The sequence below is a fragment of the Xenopus laevis genome, chromosome 9_10S, assembly GCF_017654675.1.
Source record: "Xenopus laevis strain J_2021 chromosome 9_10S, Xenopus_laevis_v10.1, whole genome shotgun sequence".
Classification (NCBI taxonomy): Eukaryota; Metazoa; Chordata; class Amphibia; order Anura; family Pipidae; genus Xenopus; species Xenopus laevis.
In genome coordinates, this window is record NC_054388.1 from 38,144,001 (window position 1) to 38,161,829 (window position 17,829).

General features: G+C 42.8%; 1 protein-coding gene across 4 annotated transcripts in view; it reads right to left on the reverse strand.

Moving 5' to 3' along the window:
- mtss1.2.S (metastasis suppressor 1, gene 2 S homeolog) overlaps window positions 1-17,829 on the reverse strand; it is a 64,094-nt gene that overhangs the window by 43,360 nt on the left and 2,905 nt on the right. The window contains exon 1 of one of the 4 annotated variants that reach the window (XM_018237407.2): window positions 12,478-12,818. The exons of 2 other annotated variants lie outside the window; for them this stretch is intronic. In XM_018237407.2, the coding sequence (XP_018092896.1) occupies window positions 12,478-12,549 (72 nt within the window). In that variant the 5' untranslated portion in view covers window positions 12,550-12,818. Of the gene's footprint in view, window positions 1-12,477; window positions 12,819-17,829 lie in introns of those variants that run through there. One more of the 4 variants, XM_018237408.2, reaches the window with a different exon arrangement.

Here is a 17,829-nt window from a genome sequence, read left to right on the forward strand (position 1 = left end):
GGAAATAAGCTCTTCCCCTGTACTAAGCACAGTAGGTTTGCTCATAGCCAAGACAGCATAACCCAGTGTCAGTATAGGTATTATTCCCCTGTATTAACCACAATTCAATTCAATGCTTAATATTTAATTCAGCCAATGCCCAACTGTTGCTGCACGCGTTTACATTGGTGCTGGCGTGTGAAGCACATGTTTTAGCTAAATAAACATGGCAAGGCCCCAACAATGAATAAAGACTGATCACTGGGTTTAAACAGACTAATACAACTGTTCTGCAGTCACTTTGCCAGTATATCGCCTACACAACAAGAAAGCTTCCTCTTTACTGAAGAGAAGAATCTCGTTATCTGGAGGATGCCTGGCAGATTCTCTTTTTTTGCTAACATTCCAACACTCACCCATGAGCTGGAACTCCGTGCAGTGCTAAACTGTGAACACCATAGGCTGTAGAAAAGCAGTGTGGCAACAACTATCCCTCCAGCTGTTGCTACTGAACTACAACTCTCAAGCAACGTGCTAGGAAACAGTTCAGTAATAAAATCAAAGGAAAAGTATCATGCTCAAGTATAATTGTTGTTTTCATGAAACGGCCAAACAACCGACACACGAGGGCAACAACAACAGTAACTACCCCTATAAAGAAACAGTAATGCTAACAAATTAAAGTGTAATAAAGTAATGAAAACAATGTGCAGATTGCACTGCACTGGTATAGCTTGTGTGTTTGCTTCAGAAACACTACTATAGTATACAAACAAGCTGCTGTGTAGCCATGGGGGCAGCCATTGAAAGCTGAAAAAGGAGAAAAGGCACAGGATACTGTAAATTCTGCAGTACTTTAAAGGAACAGTAACACCAAAAAATGAACATGTTTAAAATATAAAGTAGTTGCACTGAACTGGTAAAACTGGTGTGTTTGATTCAGAAACTCTACTATAATTTATACAAACAAGCTGCTGTATAGCCATGGGGGCAGCCATTCAAGCACAGGATACACAGTAGATAACAAATAAGTTCAGAAGAATCCCATTGTATGCTACAGAGCTTATCCGTTATTCGCTGCAATGGCTGCCCCCGTGGCAACACAGCAGCGTTTTTATATATACCATTGTAGAGTTTCTAAAGCAAACACACTGGTTGTACCAGGGCAGGGCAACACAACATTTTTACTATTTATTATTTTCCTTAAGGGCTAGTCCACACGGGGAGATAGCGACGCATTTGCGGTCGCGGCGACAAAGCGCCGCGACAGTCGCCGCGACCGGCGCAGGCGACAGTTTTGTATGGGCGCCTATGTAAAAACGCCTGTGCTAACCACACGAGGCGATGCGCTTTTCAACAGTCGCCTGAAAAAGCCTGGCGAGGCATTTTCAGGCGACTGTTGAAAAGCGCATCGCCTCGTGTGGTTAGCACAGGCGTTTTTACATAGGCGCCCATACAAAACTGTCGCCTGCGCCGGTCGCGGCGACTGTCGCGGCGCTTTGTCGCCGCGACCGCAAACGCGTCGCTATCTCCCCGTGTGGACTAGCCCTTAAGCACAAAGAACATGTAAACAATGTTTTACAGTTTAAATGTGCATAACTGTTACACCCCCCCCCTATTCCAGGAGAGGTGATATAAGACCCAGCAAGTAATAAAGCACTTCCCTGATACAAAAGGTTGGATAACAAAAAGCCTCCCTGTCCCTTTATCTTTGAAGTAGGCGTTGGGACTGTGATTACTGAGCAGGCTGAGGGAAGGCCACAGGGCTGGAGCAGGTTTGTCAGGATGGAGCAAAACACAAACACAGCTTGCTGAATCCGACTGCACTGCCCACAATAGCACAAACAATGAACAGGAACAATCACCGGCTCAGGATACAATCAGCAGGGAGTTAACACTTTTAAAGGGTCCCCATCAGTACAGTAAGGATAATATTTATTCATTTATGGCTAAAAAGCCTTGGGGCGATTGGCTGAGGGGCAAGTAGCACTGGGTCACACTGAAATTTATGCTTCCAAAAGAAAAAGCAAAGCAACAGCCATGTGTATTAAAAACACAGAAAATAAAAAGTAAAGGGCAAGCGTAGAGAAATAAATAAGGTAATAGAAGTAAAAATACAGTGGTGTGAAAAACTATTTGCCCCCTTCCTGATTTCTTATTCTTTTGCATGTTTGTCACACAAAATGTTTCTGATCATCAAACACATTTAACTATTAGTCAAAGATAACACAAGTAAACACAAAATGCAGTTTTTAAATGAGTGTTTTAAATGGGTTTTTATTATTTAGGGAGAAAAGAAATCCAAACCTGTGTGAAAAAGTAATTGCCCCCTGAACCTAATAACTGGTTGGGCCACCCTTAGCAGCAATAACTGCAATCAAGCGTTTGCGATAACTTGCAACGAGTCTTTTACAGCGCTCTGGAGGAATTTTGGCCCACTCATCTTTGCAGAATTGTTGTAATTCAGCTTTATTTGAGGGTTTTCTAGCATGAACCGCCTTTTTAAGGTCATGCCACAACATCTCAATAGGATTCAGGTCAGGACTTTGTCTAGGCCACTCCAAAGTCTTCATTTTGTTTTTCTTCAGCCATTCAGAGGTGGATTTGCTGGTGTGTTTTGGGTCATTGTCCTGCTGCAGCACCCAAGATCGCTTCAGCTTGAGTTGACGAACAGATGGCCGGACATTCTCCTTCAGGATTTTTTGGTAGACAGTAGAATTCATGGTTCCATCTATCACAGCAAGTCTTCCAGGTCCTGAAGCAGCAAAACAACCCCAGACCATCACACTACCACCACCATATTTTACTGTTGGTATGATGTTCTTTTTCTGAAATGCTGTGTTATTTTTACGCCAGATGTAACGGGACGCGCACCTTCCAAAAAGTTCAACTTTTGTCTCGTCGGCCCACAAGGTATTTTCCCAAAAGTCTTGGCAATCATTGAGATGTTTTTTAGCAAAATTGAGACGAGCCTTAATGTTCTTTTTGCTTAAAAGTGGTTTGCGCCTTGGAAATCTGCCATGCAGGCCGTTTTTGCCCAGTCTCTTTCTTATGGTGGAGTCGTGAACACTGACCTTAATTGAGGCAAGTGAGGCCTGCAGTTCTTTAGATGTTGTCCTGGGGTCTTTTGTGGCCTCTCGGATGAGTTGTCTCTGCGCTCTTGGGGTAATTTTGGTCGGCCGGCCACTCCTGGGAAGGTTCACCACTGTTCCATGTTTTTGCCATTTGTGGATAATGGCTCTCACTGTGGTTCGTCCCAAAGCTTTAGAAATGGCTTTATAACCTTTGAAATTGAACTCAGGTGTGATAAACCACAGTTAAGTTATTTTTTAACGAGGGGGGCAATCACTTTTTCACACAGGCCCATGTAGATTTGGAGGTTTTTTTTCTCCCTTAATAACGTAAACCTTCATTTAAAAACTGCATTTTGTGTTCAATTATGTTATCTTTGACTAATAGTTAACGGTTTTTGATGAGCAGAAACATTTAAGTGTGACAAACATGCAAAAGAATAAGAAATCAGGAAGGGGGCAAATAGTTTTTCACACCACTGTAGGCACAGGTGATGGGCACAAACATGGCCCCTATATAGACAATCTCACAATGCACAATGCTATCCTTAGCTGCAGCTATTCTATTCTAATTGTGGCTGTGCCTTTTTGGAGATCACTGCTACAGGCCAATCCAACCCCAAGCAAACTGTTGCTATAAGTAAAACTATAACATTGTGTTATCTCCAGTCACTATATTTGCAACTGCCCAACAGCCCTGGGAAATCCACCAAACCACTGTTTGGACCCACCAATCAACTGTCTTGTATGAAACACAAAGTTAAGTAGTAATTTGGCAATGGTAGTGTTCCCACAACCTAGCTTTTATGATACCACCTCCAAACCAGTTCAAGCTTGCTGCCGATTGGCTGCCATGAATTACGGAGCATGCTTTGCCCCCCATTACTATACAATGTGCCAAGATGCTTCTCCCTGATCCCAAATCACACCCCCTGGGCTTCCAGTGTGCCCAGCAGGAGTGAACAGGGTGTTCAAAGCTCTGACATGAACGCAAGTGTGAACATGTGTCCTCGATATTAATATTTAAACACAGCCCTAATTCTTCTATTACATAATGTGCCCTTCTGCACACATACACAGGGCTAAGGACTTCAATTGCTATTAGACAGTGACTCTCTGTACAGGCTACAAAAAAAATGGGGTTGCTCCTGCAGAATTGGACTTACTAGGGGATTACCTAAACCAGGGGTGCCCAGGACGTCGATCGTGACCTGCCAGCTGCCTGGACAGAGAGGAGGGAACGTGGAAGAATCTTGAAGAGCCCCTCCTGCTGCTGGTGAAGGCAGTGGGTTCCACTGTGGAACACATGATCCCTTAGTAATGATGGACGCCTCGGCTTCCTGGACTGGATATAGTATAGGGAGCAGTAACAGTTCCGCCACTCACATGCCCTCAGCTTACTTCACAGGAGGAGCACAAGCTCAGCTTCTCCCGGGCACTAGATCGGCCTCGGGCAGCTGCTACGGGATTATCAGATTCTCACTCTGTGGAGATTAGGGAACTAATAGAAAAGACTGGCTGTAAATAGAAGCCCTATCTGGCACTAGTGTCAGCCTCAAACTATGAAAAGGGGCAGCTCGGGAGGCAGAGCCATAGTTAGACACAAAGGGGTAAATTAACTAAAGGGCGCCGATTTACAAACGATCGCTGGCGTAACTTCGCTAGAGAAGGAGATAGACTCTAGCGGTACTTCACTCCCTAACGCCTGGCGAATTTGCACTCTGGTGAATGGACCTAACTATGCAAATTCACTAAAATGCGGATTTTACTGAACGTTACCTCTTGCGCCAGACTTGCCTTCCCCACTGAGCCCAGGCAAAGTGCAATAGAGTAGATAGGAGTTCCTCAAAAAATAGTTGAAAAAAAATGCTAGCATCTTTTCCCTTTTCAGGGTGATAGGCTGAAAAATAGCGTAATTTTTTTTTTGGAGTAACCAGCTTCCCCCCCTACATTTCTTAACAACAGCACATAAACTATACACTGGGCTCATGTGTAGGGCAATATAACAACTTTATTTTCTTGTATTAAGGTTTCTTGGGCTTGTGTAGTGTAATGTATTTGCTGCAACATATACGTCCATTGAACTTTAACTTCCCATCGTATGCAAATTAGCCAGTAACGCTTAGTAACGCTAGCGCAACTTCACCAGCGTTCGGTGCCCTGGATGCAACTTTGGATTTTAGTGAATTAGCGTTGTCCTGGCGAATCTACGCCTGGCAAAGTGTTGCGCTGTGAGTAAAGCTATCACTAGCGCATTTTCGGAGGTTCGTGAATTTCCCCGGAACACATGCACAGGTGTTTCTGCTGCCTTTTTATTAGCGCAATGCTGAACTGCGCAGAGCCGGCCATGCTCTGTAGTGAGGAGTGAGGCTCCGTTACACCTAGGGTTGCCACCTTTTTTGGAAAAAAAATACCGACCTTCCTATATATATTTAGCTTTTTTTCCTATTAATAACATTGAGATCAACCTCCATTTTTAAAGGCCAAGCCGGTAAAATACCGGTCAGGTGGCAACCCTAGTTACACCCCAGCCCCTGGCTTCTGGACAGCAACTTCAGCTCCAGCTGTTGGGGGATGCTGGGAGCTGTAGTCACACTCATAGTAAGGCATGAGATTGGGCTTTATTGGGAACTGCCGTCCTGTCACTGCTTCTTTGCAGCTCAGAGTTTGAAGTGGCTGGTACTGGTCTCTGTACCTGGGCAGGCAATTCTGAAACAGTGCATATCCAGCATTTTGCCAATAATAGCAGCCTAATGTTCTATACACAGGCCTCCCTCACTGTCCTGATTCTCTTCAGCTCCAATAATGACTGGCAGCCGTCCCAAATAACCTCAGTTCTCCTTTGACCACCCCAAATGTCCTCTGTGTCTTCAGGAACCTGTTCACATCTAATCATGGAAAAGAAAGGTCATGATGTCTTGGCTGTGCTTTTGGCCAGGGGAGCCTTGTATTACCTGCACCCACATAGTTCTTTCTAGTCCAGAGTCTGGCAGTGATTTCCATAAAACCATCAATTACTGTATCACACACTGTCTGTCTTTGCTTATTTTCTGCAGTTTTATCTTGCTTTATGGCAGGTATAGTGTAGTATTCTAACCATTTTATTCTTGTACCGTACGGTAGACAGACCACTATTTTTTATCAAGGTAGAACTGATGGGGGCCAGGTAATGTCTGGACAACCCTGACCTCAACCAATGAGACTTCATCCCAGCCTTGGATCATTTTAATAAGCTGAAAAATCTTTACAGTGTAACGACGGACACAAAGAGGCTCGTGGGCAGCCCGATGCCAAATAAAGTAGCTTTGTTACTTTAAGAGACACCCGATGAAGCACTGCCATATTTTAAGAGGCACTTGAGTGCGGAAGAGCCCCTCTCCGTAGTTTATCTCACACAGATAGCACAAGGACATAAGAAGGTCAGCCATGGGTCATTTGCTGTATTGGGGTAACCACACTACATAAATCAGTTATGGAGAACCTGCAGTTCCAAGGTGATTTAATCACACATGTGGCACTGGCTGTAATCCTGCTATTTACATAGACCTTCTAAAAAAGGCAAAATTGGTATTACTTGTCTGGGAGCTGTAGTTACACCCCCCTAGATTGCACATATTTGCTGCAGTTAGCTGCACTGCTGCTTCTGACTACTGAAAAAGTAGCAAACCTAAACAGACCTGTAAAGAAGCATGGGAAGCATTGTGACAGTTGGAATCTTGGCTGAAGGAGAGCTATCCTCTGCTGCACTGTTTCAAAGTAAGAACCAGCTGATTCAGCAACCCCATCACCGCAGAGAACCCCGGCCTAAACAAAATAATAGATCTTCCTTCTTGAGAAACGTTTAGTGGAGCAGAACACAGACAATTAAGATATGTAAAGTGGGGCACTCAGCACTGTCTATGCCAGTAACATTTGCAGACACAACCATATCAGGAGTTTATTTAGTTGTCTTTTTGGAAACTTATGAACAGGCCTTACAGATGAAAGCATGGGTGGCACAGAGCCATCTACCCCATAAACCCCCACCCTGGGCCTATCAGTCCATAAATCACTCTTATCTGCCTGCAATAGCAATCCAGCTCTTTTCCAGTTCTGCCCTCTGTTTCACACAGCAAGGACAAGAAGCAGGGACAGAACACAGACAGACATGTGGGCAGATAAAATAGTATCTGTGGGCCTGGATGCAGCTATAGTGAAACCCCAGCTCTGGGTAATTACTTGTAAATTATCATACAAGTATGGGACTGGTTATCCAGAATGCTCGGGATCTGGGGTTTTCTGGATAATGGATCTTTACTTAATTTGGATCTTCATACCGTAAAGTGACATGGACTATAAAGAACTACTCTTCAAAATATTAATCTGCATTTAAAGTTACTTATAGGTCATGTTGATGGTTTTTCGCGGTCAGGCTGGCTTTTGCAAGTAATAGTTAATTGAAGTTCAATAAACATTGAATAAAACTATCACCGGCTGAGTTTGCTTAAAATAAGGATTCATTATATCTCAGTTTGGATTAAGTACAGGTATGGGAACTGTTACCCAGAATGCTGGGACCTGGGGCTTTCCAGATAACTGATCTTTCCCTAATTTGGATCTTCATACCTTAGGTCTACTAGAAAATCATGTAGATATTAAATAAACCCAATAGGCTGGTTTTGCTTCCAATAAGGATTAATTATACCTTAGTTTGGACGGAGTAAAAGGTACTGTTTTATTATTACAGAGAAAAAGGAAATTCTTTTTTAAAAACGTAGATTATTTGGAAAAAATGGAGTCTTTGGGACACAGCCTTTCCGTAATTTCAGAGCTTTCTGGTTAATGGGTTTCCAGATAACGGATCCCATACCTGTACAAGGTACTGTTTTATTATTACAAAGAAAAAAGAAATCCTCTTGGATTATTAAGATAAAATGGTGTCTATGGGAGATGGCCTTTCCGTAATTCAGAGCTTTCTGGATAATGGTTTTCTGTATAACGGATCACATATCTGTACATGCAAGCAGTCGGTGAACCTGGAGCTGCGAGAACAATTTTCAGGCCTTACTTGCAGCACTGTGGTGCACCATATCTTTATATGAGATTATACGAGTGCACCAAATCTTTATATGAGATTTTATGAGAGTTGGAGGCCCATATACACAAAGCAAATATAACTAGTGGTACAGAGCCTAAGGTGGTGCATGTGTATAACTGTCTGCTCGACCTTTATTCCATTACTACCTAAAATTGCTGCATTCTCTTACCCCTTGCTGGTCCCTTTTGAGTGTCTAGACTAGAGGTCAGAGGCTCTCCGAAAGGGCAAGAGTGGAGGATTATTAACAGTGTGCAATGTCCAAGAGAACAAATAAGGAGGAATCCACCTACACTTCTAGAGAAGCAGGGTTTACAAACTGGCAGCTTTTAAAAGCATGTGCACCGCCTTATTTGTACTCAAGCACTAAAGCTGGCATAACCAACTTCATATTATTATTGGTACGGGAATGGTAGTCATGTGATGCTGAACGAAATATACCAAGGATATTGGTTGGTTCAGAGATCGGTAGATTTAACAGAAAAGTGGCCATACTGTGTATCTGCCTATGGGACAGACAGGTAGAGAGCACAGTTGGCCGGCCCGTGCCACCTTTAAATTGGCCAAATGTCTATATAGCCAATTAAGTATAGAGGGTGGCCAAATCAGGCCAATGATCAGCTCATAATAGGGGCTGATAATAAGCTGATGCAGTCCTTGTCCAATGGGATTTTCTAAATGTTGGGACAACCCCATACACAGGACAATAAGCTGCCAACTTGGTCTGGACAGGCCAAGTTGGCAGCCTTTACCAGTGCCTGTATGGTACACACAGCATTTACAAGCATTTTGTCTATACAATTTAAAGGCTATCACAAGTGCTTCGTTTCGATACAGCTTCATGGCAGCTTTTGGAGCGATTCCCAGCAGTTTGTCGTATGTGCAGCAAAAATATTTGGAAATCACCCTATGTGCCACCGCTGTAAAAGTCAAACTATTCAAAGACTGCCCCCTACATCTTAATCAAAGGCAGACTTACTAGCAATGGGAAAATAATGTGCCCCCTTTATTTATTCATATGCAAATAAAATATTATTTACAACACTTCAGATGGAAACAAATTAGAACAACTCATCACACAGACGCCCATTCTAAGAAATGTTAAAGGAGTCACTATGATGTGTGGTCTCATCTTGGACAGGGTGACTCTATTAAACACACCAGTCACAAACAAGTGGGCTTTTATGAGATCAAAACTAGAGTGCATCAATCGGCTACAGTGAAATTGTGTGATGGCTGGAAACTGAATTTATGCATTCCAATCCAGGGGGACTGGATAAATCAGCCTTTGAGCACTGGTAGAGATCTGACTTCTAGAACCAGTCCAACAATATATAGAGGGCAGCAGACAAACTAGCCCAACCATAGGTCGTAAGATCTTCAGAGCAGGAGGGCCTCTTTCTTTATCTGATATTTTGAAATCAGTTGGTTCATCCTCACTTAGCCTAATGTGTTGGTTGCCCAAGATGATGTGCTTGTTTAATGACCTCACAAGAGAATGGATCTTATTATGCATAGCTTTAATTTGCTATAAAGATGCCCTTCCCAAACCATATCTACATAGCGGAGTAATGGTTAGCCTGGGCACTATCTGTAAGGAGTTTGTATGGTCTCCCTGTGTCGGTGTAGATTTCCTCCAGCACATTCTAAAGAAATACCAGCAGGTTAACGAACTCTGGATAAAACTGCCCCTAGTTTGTGTGAATGTGATAGGAACCTTAGATCAGCGGTCACCAACTTTATTTGCCCCAGGAACCAGTATAAAGCCCTGTTTTTTCCCCAAGGACCGTGGGGCTGTGAACTTTGTGTGGCTTAAATTTCATGTGTGCAGCGTCAAATTCTGACATTCCAGTGTCAAATTTTGTGTGCACCGCAATCAAATTTGTGGTAGCTCACTAATCAATCAAGGTCGATGACGGAGGAGAAAGTCAGAAGGACACCAAGGGTCACACTTTCCTACTTAAGAAAGTAGTTCCCAAAGACTGACCCTCGCTGTTTGTCCTTAATGCCATTCCAGAGTGACACTCGTTTTCTGCTGATACCAGAACAACTCGGGCTGTGCCAGCTGGTCGCTTGTCTTATGATCTCGTTCCTGTGATTCATGTCACCTGCAACTGCTGCCTTATCTTAAGTTTGGTCTCTGCTCTGTAAATGGTTTAAATCGAGGCTGAGAATGAAAACTTACCATCTAATGCAGTGATCCCCAACAACCCCTTGGATGTTGCTCTCAGTGGCCTTAAAGCAGGTGCTTATTTTTGAATTCCAGGCCTGAAGGTAAGTTTGGTTACATAAAAACCATGTGTACTGCCAAACAGAGCCTCCTCTATGCTGCCAGTCCACATAGGGGCTACTAGTCCTTATTTGACACCCCAGGGACTTTTTTCATAATTGTGTTGCTCTTCATCTCTTTTTACATTTGAATGTGACTCACAGGTAAAACAAAAGGTTGGGGACCCCAGATCTAATGGCTCATTTGTGACCTGCACTACAGATCCCACATCGAAAAACCATAAACTTTAGGAACTGGGTTACCCAAAAGGAGACTCTAATCTGCTTTTAGATATACGCAACCCTCTAGACAAGAAAGGCTCATCGTTTCCAGTGTTTTCATCTAAACCACAGTAACAGGGGGAGGCCTAAGCAGCAAGAAATAAGAACAGGACAATGTCACTAAAATATTAACAATTTGGCAGCGGCAAATGTATTTGTTTTGTGCAACCTACTGTGCCAAAGTCCACTCAGCTTCAAAGCAAACTCCAGTATTTCCACAAGACACTATGTTGACTCAAGCCCCTTAACATATACTGTAACTTATTCTGCCCAGGGCTTATCAGTCTCAATAGGAATTTTAACACAGACATCTCCGCCACTAATATTTCTAACTCAGGGGTCCCCAACCTTTTATACCCATGAGCCACATTCAAAAAAATGTAAGAGTTGAGGAGCAACACAAGCATGTGAGTGTCCAATAAGGGATTTGATTGGTTATTTAGTAGCCCCCTATATGGACTGGCAGCATATAAGAGGCTCTGTTAGGAAGTACACCTTGTTTTTAGGCAACCAAAACTGCCTCCAAAGCTCCTGCTTTGAGGCCACTGGGCGCAACATCCAAGGAGTTGGTGAACAACAGGTTGATCATGAGCCACTGGTTGGGGATCACTGCTCTAACTAAATCCCATGTTGTGTGCTAGATGCTGCACCATTGCTCTTGCACTGCAACCAATCAGCAAGTAGATTTCATCAGCCTACTGCCATAAAGTGAAAGCAAAGCTCCAATTAGTTGGTATGAATAACTGCACCAACGCAAAGCAGTACCAATGGCGAGTAGTTCATATGTTTGAACGGAGCAAAGAGATTCTTATAATTAGATATAAGTAAATCTGAAACTCTGCAGTTAATTATAAACTACAACTCCCAGCAACTCCTGGCAGAAAGGGGCAGCTGTGTGGCATCAGGTTGTAGAAGACTCCAGCTTATGGTTTAAGTAAAGCATCAGAAAGAGAAGGAATTTCAACATGACCTGTTAAGAGCAAGGAATGTGAAAGCCATAAAAAGGAAAAAAACAGATGGGCAGCTGCACTGCACTCCCAAAATGAGATTGGAATGCCTGTCAGTCTAGTAACCAACAGAACAATCAATAGCAAGTACCAATAAAAACTCAATCCAGCAGCCACAGTACCATTAGGCATAACCCGGTCATCATTTCTTATGCTATAAAATCCTGCCAATCACTGCCATCAGGTTCCCCGTTTAGGCAGATTGCACAGTCTGATCAGACAACAAATTCAACAGGTTGGATATAGGCTCTACACTTTTACATGTGGGGGGTTTATAAACGGTCAGACATTACTATGGAGTTACACAGGCTTTATGTACCCTATAAAGTGCCCCAGCAAGCCCCATACTACACAGAAAGCCTGTGGAACTTATACTTTACATAGAGATCTCATTTAAGGGGTATGCAGGTAAAAAGGCTAGGGCACATAATGTTTTCTGGAGCACATACACTACACAAGTGAAGTTTGGAGCAGATACATAGTCTGTAATTGTGAGTGGTACACGGGCTGTGATATGGCAGAGCAAGTAGGAGAGCTAGGAACACTTACCCCCAGTGAGGACTGAAGCCCATAAACAGCCACAGGGACTGCAGCCGGGACACACAGCGACTGCAAGGGCCACACAGCGACTGCAAGGGCCACACAGAGACTGCAAGGGCCACACAGAGACTGCAAGGGCCACACAGTCTGTAAGGGCCACACAGAGACAAACAAAGTCTAAAGACAAGGTGGGGGGTACATAACGCCTATAAATTAGTTTTCCCACCCTGGTGCCACAGCCCCACATTCTACTCACCTTCATGTCGTTGATGATGGTCTGGAAAAGCCCCCCTAGGGCGCTACACTCCCGCTCTATACTCGAGTCCATCTCTAGTCTTTCCACCAACTCAGGCACCGTCTCTGTACCGGCCCCAACCCCAATAACAAAAGCAGCGATTCCCAGCGACTCAGCTCGTGCTAACTCTCATGCCGCTGCAAGGCAATGGAACGGGAGGAGTTCAAGCTGCGGATCGGGAATAGGCAACAATAACAGAGGGCCCCCTGCTGGCCACATACGTTGCCAGCGCAAACCACGCGTAGCGCTCTGTACTGCCACGCCCCTAAGGTAAAAAGCCCCTCCCATACTCTCTAACTTCCGTCCAACATCCCTCTACCAAAAGCGCGCCATTACCTACAGCTTCAGCCACGCCCCCTCCCCCTGCGTTCTGCTCCGCCCTTAAAACTTATAGGACAAAATACACGTAAGGCGGGGCTACAGTGCGGAGACGTGATTTGTTAGCAACCGTAAAGCCTTAGTGACTGGCGCAGTTAGTTACCCCTACAGCTATTTCGCCTTTGCGCAGGTTTGCTCGTGTTTTGTTGCTGATCTACAATACATAGCAACGCCCCGTAACCTGTGTGGGCAATGGGCTGCTGGGAGTTGTAGTACCTTTCCATGACCGCACGTTGGCTGTAAATTGCTCTAGCCTCTGTCTACTGTAACCAATCTTTGTCTTGTCAATCTAATGGCGACTGTTCTGCCTTCATTGTTATTAAAGTGTTACTATACATGTACAGTCTGTGTCTATATACTTATACTATATGTGCTCACAGTTCCCTGTATAACTCAGCCTGTAGCCTTGTGCCTTTATATGGTCACAGAACCCCTCAGTGACTTCTAATATCCTTATAATTTACAGTAGGGGGTACATTATCCCTTATAATACAGGAGTGATACTCAGAGTTCCCTGTATAACTCAGCCTGCAGCCTTGTGCCTTTATATAATCACAGAACCCCTCAGTGACTTCTAATATCCTTATAATTTACAGTAGGGGGTACATTATCCCTTATAATACAGGAGTGATACTCAGAGTTCCCTGTATAACTCAGCCTGCAGCTTTGTGCCTTTATATAATCACAGAACTCCTCAGTGACCTCTGTGTTTTCCAAAAACACATCTTACTTATAACAATTGCAAATCGTTTATCTTAAACAGAGAATGATGAGAGGTACAACAGGAGAATTTAGAAAGGAGTTTTACAATGGATAAGTGTCCATGGCATCGTTAGTGGGTATATGTAACATTTCATAGTTCCCATGTTTTACATCTTTAAAAATATATATTATTTTATACAGGTATCTCTAAATCCTTCTACATTAAGGATTTATCTGTGTTTGTCCCGTTAAGGTATAAGTAGCCTGAATATGTTTCCATCCCACGTGCCCTTCTTCAAGTCATTAACCCATTATTGGGCAAGTGGATCCATTATAGAACCTGTATTACACCACTTAGAACCCTAGTAAAATGTACCAGCCACATTTCTCTCTGTATATGATCTCCTATTCTTCCTATCGGAACACCTGGAAGGTTCTCTAACATGGAATCCTGTGCACTTCAATTTGTTCCCCAAGAATCCAGTTACATTACTGTGATAGCTAGTCACAGCAGCCATAGTAGTTATTAGATAATTCAGTGAGATTATGTCTATAGTAACTTAGATCATGACTATCCATCTGATATCCAATGCATTTCTCACTGGGGAAGTGCCTGAGTGCTATCATGGGCAAGCTCAGTGTGGCACCTATGAGAGATCTTTCTAGGTTAGACAGTGCAGGTATGGAGATGGCTGTTGGTTGCATACCCCATGTGATCTTCATATTGACAGTTGGAGTAGTGGCAGTTGGTCAGGTCAGAAGCAGCACAGTCTCATGCCCATGTGACCTTCACTTTGACAGTTAGAGTTTTGGCAGTTGGTCAGGTTAGACGCAGCTTGGATGCACTCTAGAGCAAAACTCAAATTTTCTGGATACAAACATCAGAATCGAGAGAAGATCAGGATAAATCCATCAAGAATGGAGAGAAGACCTCACCTTGACCTGGTCAAGGATGGGGGATTATTGAGAAATACGGAGGAAATCCCTCAGACTTCCTTAGTGAAGAGCGCTGCCCAGTGCAGCCATAAAGAGGGAGGCAGAGGCCCGGTGGCCCCCAGGATTATAAAAATACGCAGGAATTTCAACAGAGAGGAGATAAAAGTGGAGGGAAGAGTGAAGAAGAGAAAGTGGAGGAACGTGCCTGAAACAGGTAATATAGAAGAGAAGAAGAAGGAAGACGAGATCTCCAAGAGCAGCAAAGTGACAGCAGCATCAGAAGGTAAGGAGAGTCTGTATTTATGTACATGAACATTCATCTCTTATTCTCATTGTAAACTCCATCAGTGTTGGACTGGGACACCAGGGGCCCACCCAAAAACCTTTGACTAGGGGCCCACCAATTAATCTTAGACCAGGGGCCCACCCATAGTACTATTATTCTTCCTTTCCTCACATTCTCCTTTTCTTTACATACTATAATCTATTATTCCATCTATTTAGCCACTTTGTTCTCATAGAAATAGGGAATGGCCATGAAATAGGCCAAATGTCTAGCAGCATGAGGGCCCACTGACACCTGGGCCCACCGGGACTTTTCCTGGTATCCCTGTGGGCCAGTCCGACACTGAACTCCATCCTTCCATTAGACATGTTGCAAAAAGTCAAGATTTTTCTTTGAGCATTATTTGTACAGGGTTAAGTCATCTCCATAAAAAGTAAATTGTCATCACATTAAAGTTCATCATATCAGTGTTCATTACAGCTGGATAATGAATGTGATAAGATGCTGCGTATGGTCCTTATACAGTTTGATTTACACCACAAGTATTGCACAGTGTTTACCAGTCTGGGAGATGACATGTCAGTTAAACGGTTAATCATCTTGCTCTTCTTATGGATGAGTGATTATAAACCATACACAGCAATAACATCAATGATTCTCAAGAAAAAAACTATTATAGCAAATTCTCTCTGACTTAAGGTTGCCAATGCTAACAGCAGGACATAACACTGAAGCTATGTTACACCGTACACATTTCATTTATCCCGTTTGCAGGGATCTTGTTGGGTCTCCAATCATAGTCAGTTGTGACAGTTGATTCAATCAGAAAAATTGGTTTTCCTGCTTTAGTATGAAGTCAAAGCATGCAAGTGCATTTCATGTATTTTGGAGTAGTATGTGGGAAAAAGTAATTTTAATATCATTAATTTAATATTTAATGTGATTAATATGATAAAAGTCACAACTGGTCCAGCAACCCAAAGCAACCAGTCAGCACATTGCTCTTTCTTGTCACCTGTCACATTGGTTACTATGTGTTATTACACCAAGTACAAACTTTACAACTTTTAAAACATTATCCCCAAAATAACATCAGTTGATTTTTTTAAATATTTTAAAGGTTAGAATTTAGCAGAGTAATTCCAGCAAACCATTTCAACCAGTCAGATGTTTGCTTATAGCTAAACAGTAAATACTCCCAGCTTATTGGTTACTACAGGTTACTGAACCAGTAGCATTTTTGTCCCATGATCCTCAAAGTATTTATGACAAAATATAATATAAGCTTTAAATGGAAAAAAAATTGATTTGACCTCAACTACTAGGTATTTGCATCAATAAGTGCAGAAATGATTTACATTTCTAACATTTTGCCTCTATTTCTTTTCTCATAGAAGGAGGAGGTGAGGCAAAGAGACCCCGTGTAGCAGGTACAAGATCTTTTCCTCTGCAGATCAGCAGCTACCGGCTCCATGAAGAACTTGGGAAAGGAGCATTTGGCAAGGTGAGTGATAGACCTGGAAGGATACCCTCATATTATGTGTATCCCCTCATAGCACTCATCCTCCAGCCTTATCAGAATGATCTGGAGACTGTGTCAGTACAAGATCCTCTAATCTTTCATCTCTTCCCTCTGCCTTTCTCAGGTAATGCTGGCATCATTAGCCGACAGCAGTGAGCGTGTGGCCATTAAAATCATCGAGAAAGAAGATCAGAATAAAGAATTGATTGAAAGAGAGGCCCGAGTTCTGGAGGCAGCAAGAGGATGCCCTTACCTGTGCCAACTCCATGCAGCTTTCCAAACAGAGGTACAACATAATACTGATCCCATACTTTATATATGTCTCATCGCAGAAACTAAGTGGGGGAGGGGGCTGAGTGGCTTTGATAGCCTGAAAGAAGAGGTGTTCATCTGAATCATAGTTGGGCCATTGATTCTCATACAAGGGTCTATTCAAAGTTAGAAATGTCTACATCTCTAAATAGAGGGAAAGGCCTCTGTAGGGTACAGGAGGGACATTTTCTGCTTTGTTTTGTGTTTTGCTTTTCTTTGGGCTCCCTTTACTTATTTTTATATAAATACTTGTTTTATCCTGCATTGTATCTTTGTTGTTGTGTCATTGCTCAGGAGATTAATTATTTTCTTATTTGTCATTTAAACCAGCGGGAAGTTTTCCTGGTCATGGAGCACATACGTGGAGGAAGCCTGCTGGATGCTATTACTAAAGGTCCTCTGAGAATGGACACGCTCATGTAAGTGCCATTGTGAGAGCAGTGACTGGGTTTGGAGTGTCATAAGAGATTAAATAAATACATCAAAAGGCAAATAGCCGTTTGTGCAGAATTGTGCTCTCTGAGCTAATGATGTGCCCCTCCACTATCACTGCATTTGAAATGTGAAAAAAGGGAAGTGCATGGGTTAAGGGGGGCTGCATCGGTTCTACCGCCCCTTAGGCATCATGTTTGAAAATCCTTTTCATAAGTAGGGGAGTAAGAACATAAATGGTGTTCAATCAGTCTGATAACATTTATGATGCTTTTCTCTTAAACAGCTGTTATGCAGCAGAGATGGTATGCGGCCTGCAACATCTTCATGCAAAGGGCATCGTTCATCGGTAAGTAAAACTTCTATGGGACAGGCAATACATTCATTCATTGATTTAATGTTACAGGGCAACCCCTTTGAAATAAAAAAATAACAAAAGTGGTATAAAGGTGATACCTTTATTGGCTAACTAATATAATCATAGCAAGCGTTCAGAACATTTTAGTTCCTTTTTTTAAGTGGATTACACTGAAGCTGTGGTGTTCTCTGGTATATATACAACATTCAGCTCATAATGACCAACAAAAAGGAATAACAATCTATGTGTAAGGTGTCAAAGTCATTTACAAGGGAATCTGCAGATAAGGTACAAGATAATGTGGGTCAAAGAGGCTGAGTATAAATTAGGGCTGAATTATTGGAGTGTAGAATCAAAGGAATTCCATATGACCTCTTAGTCCATATC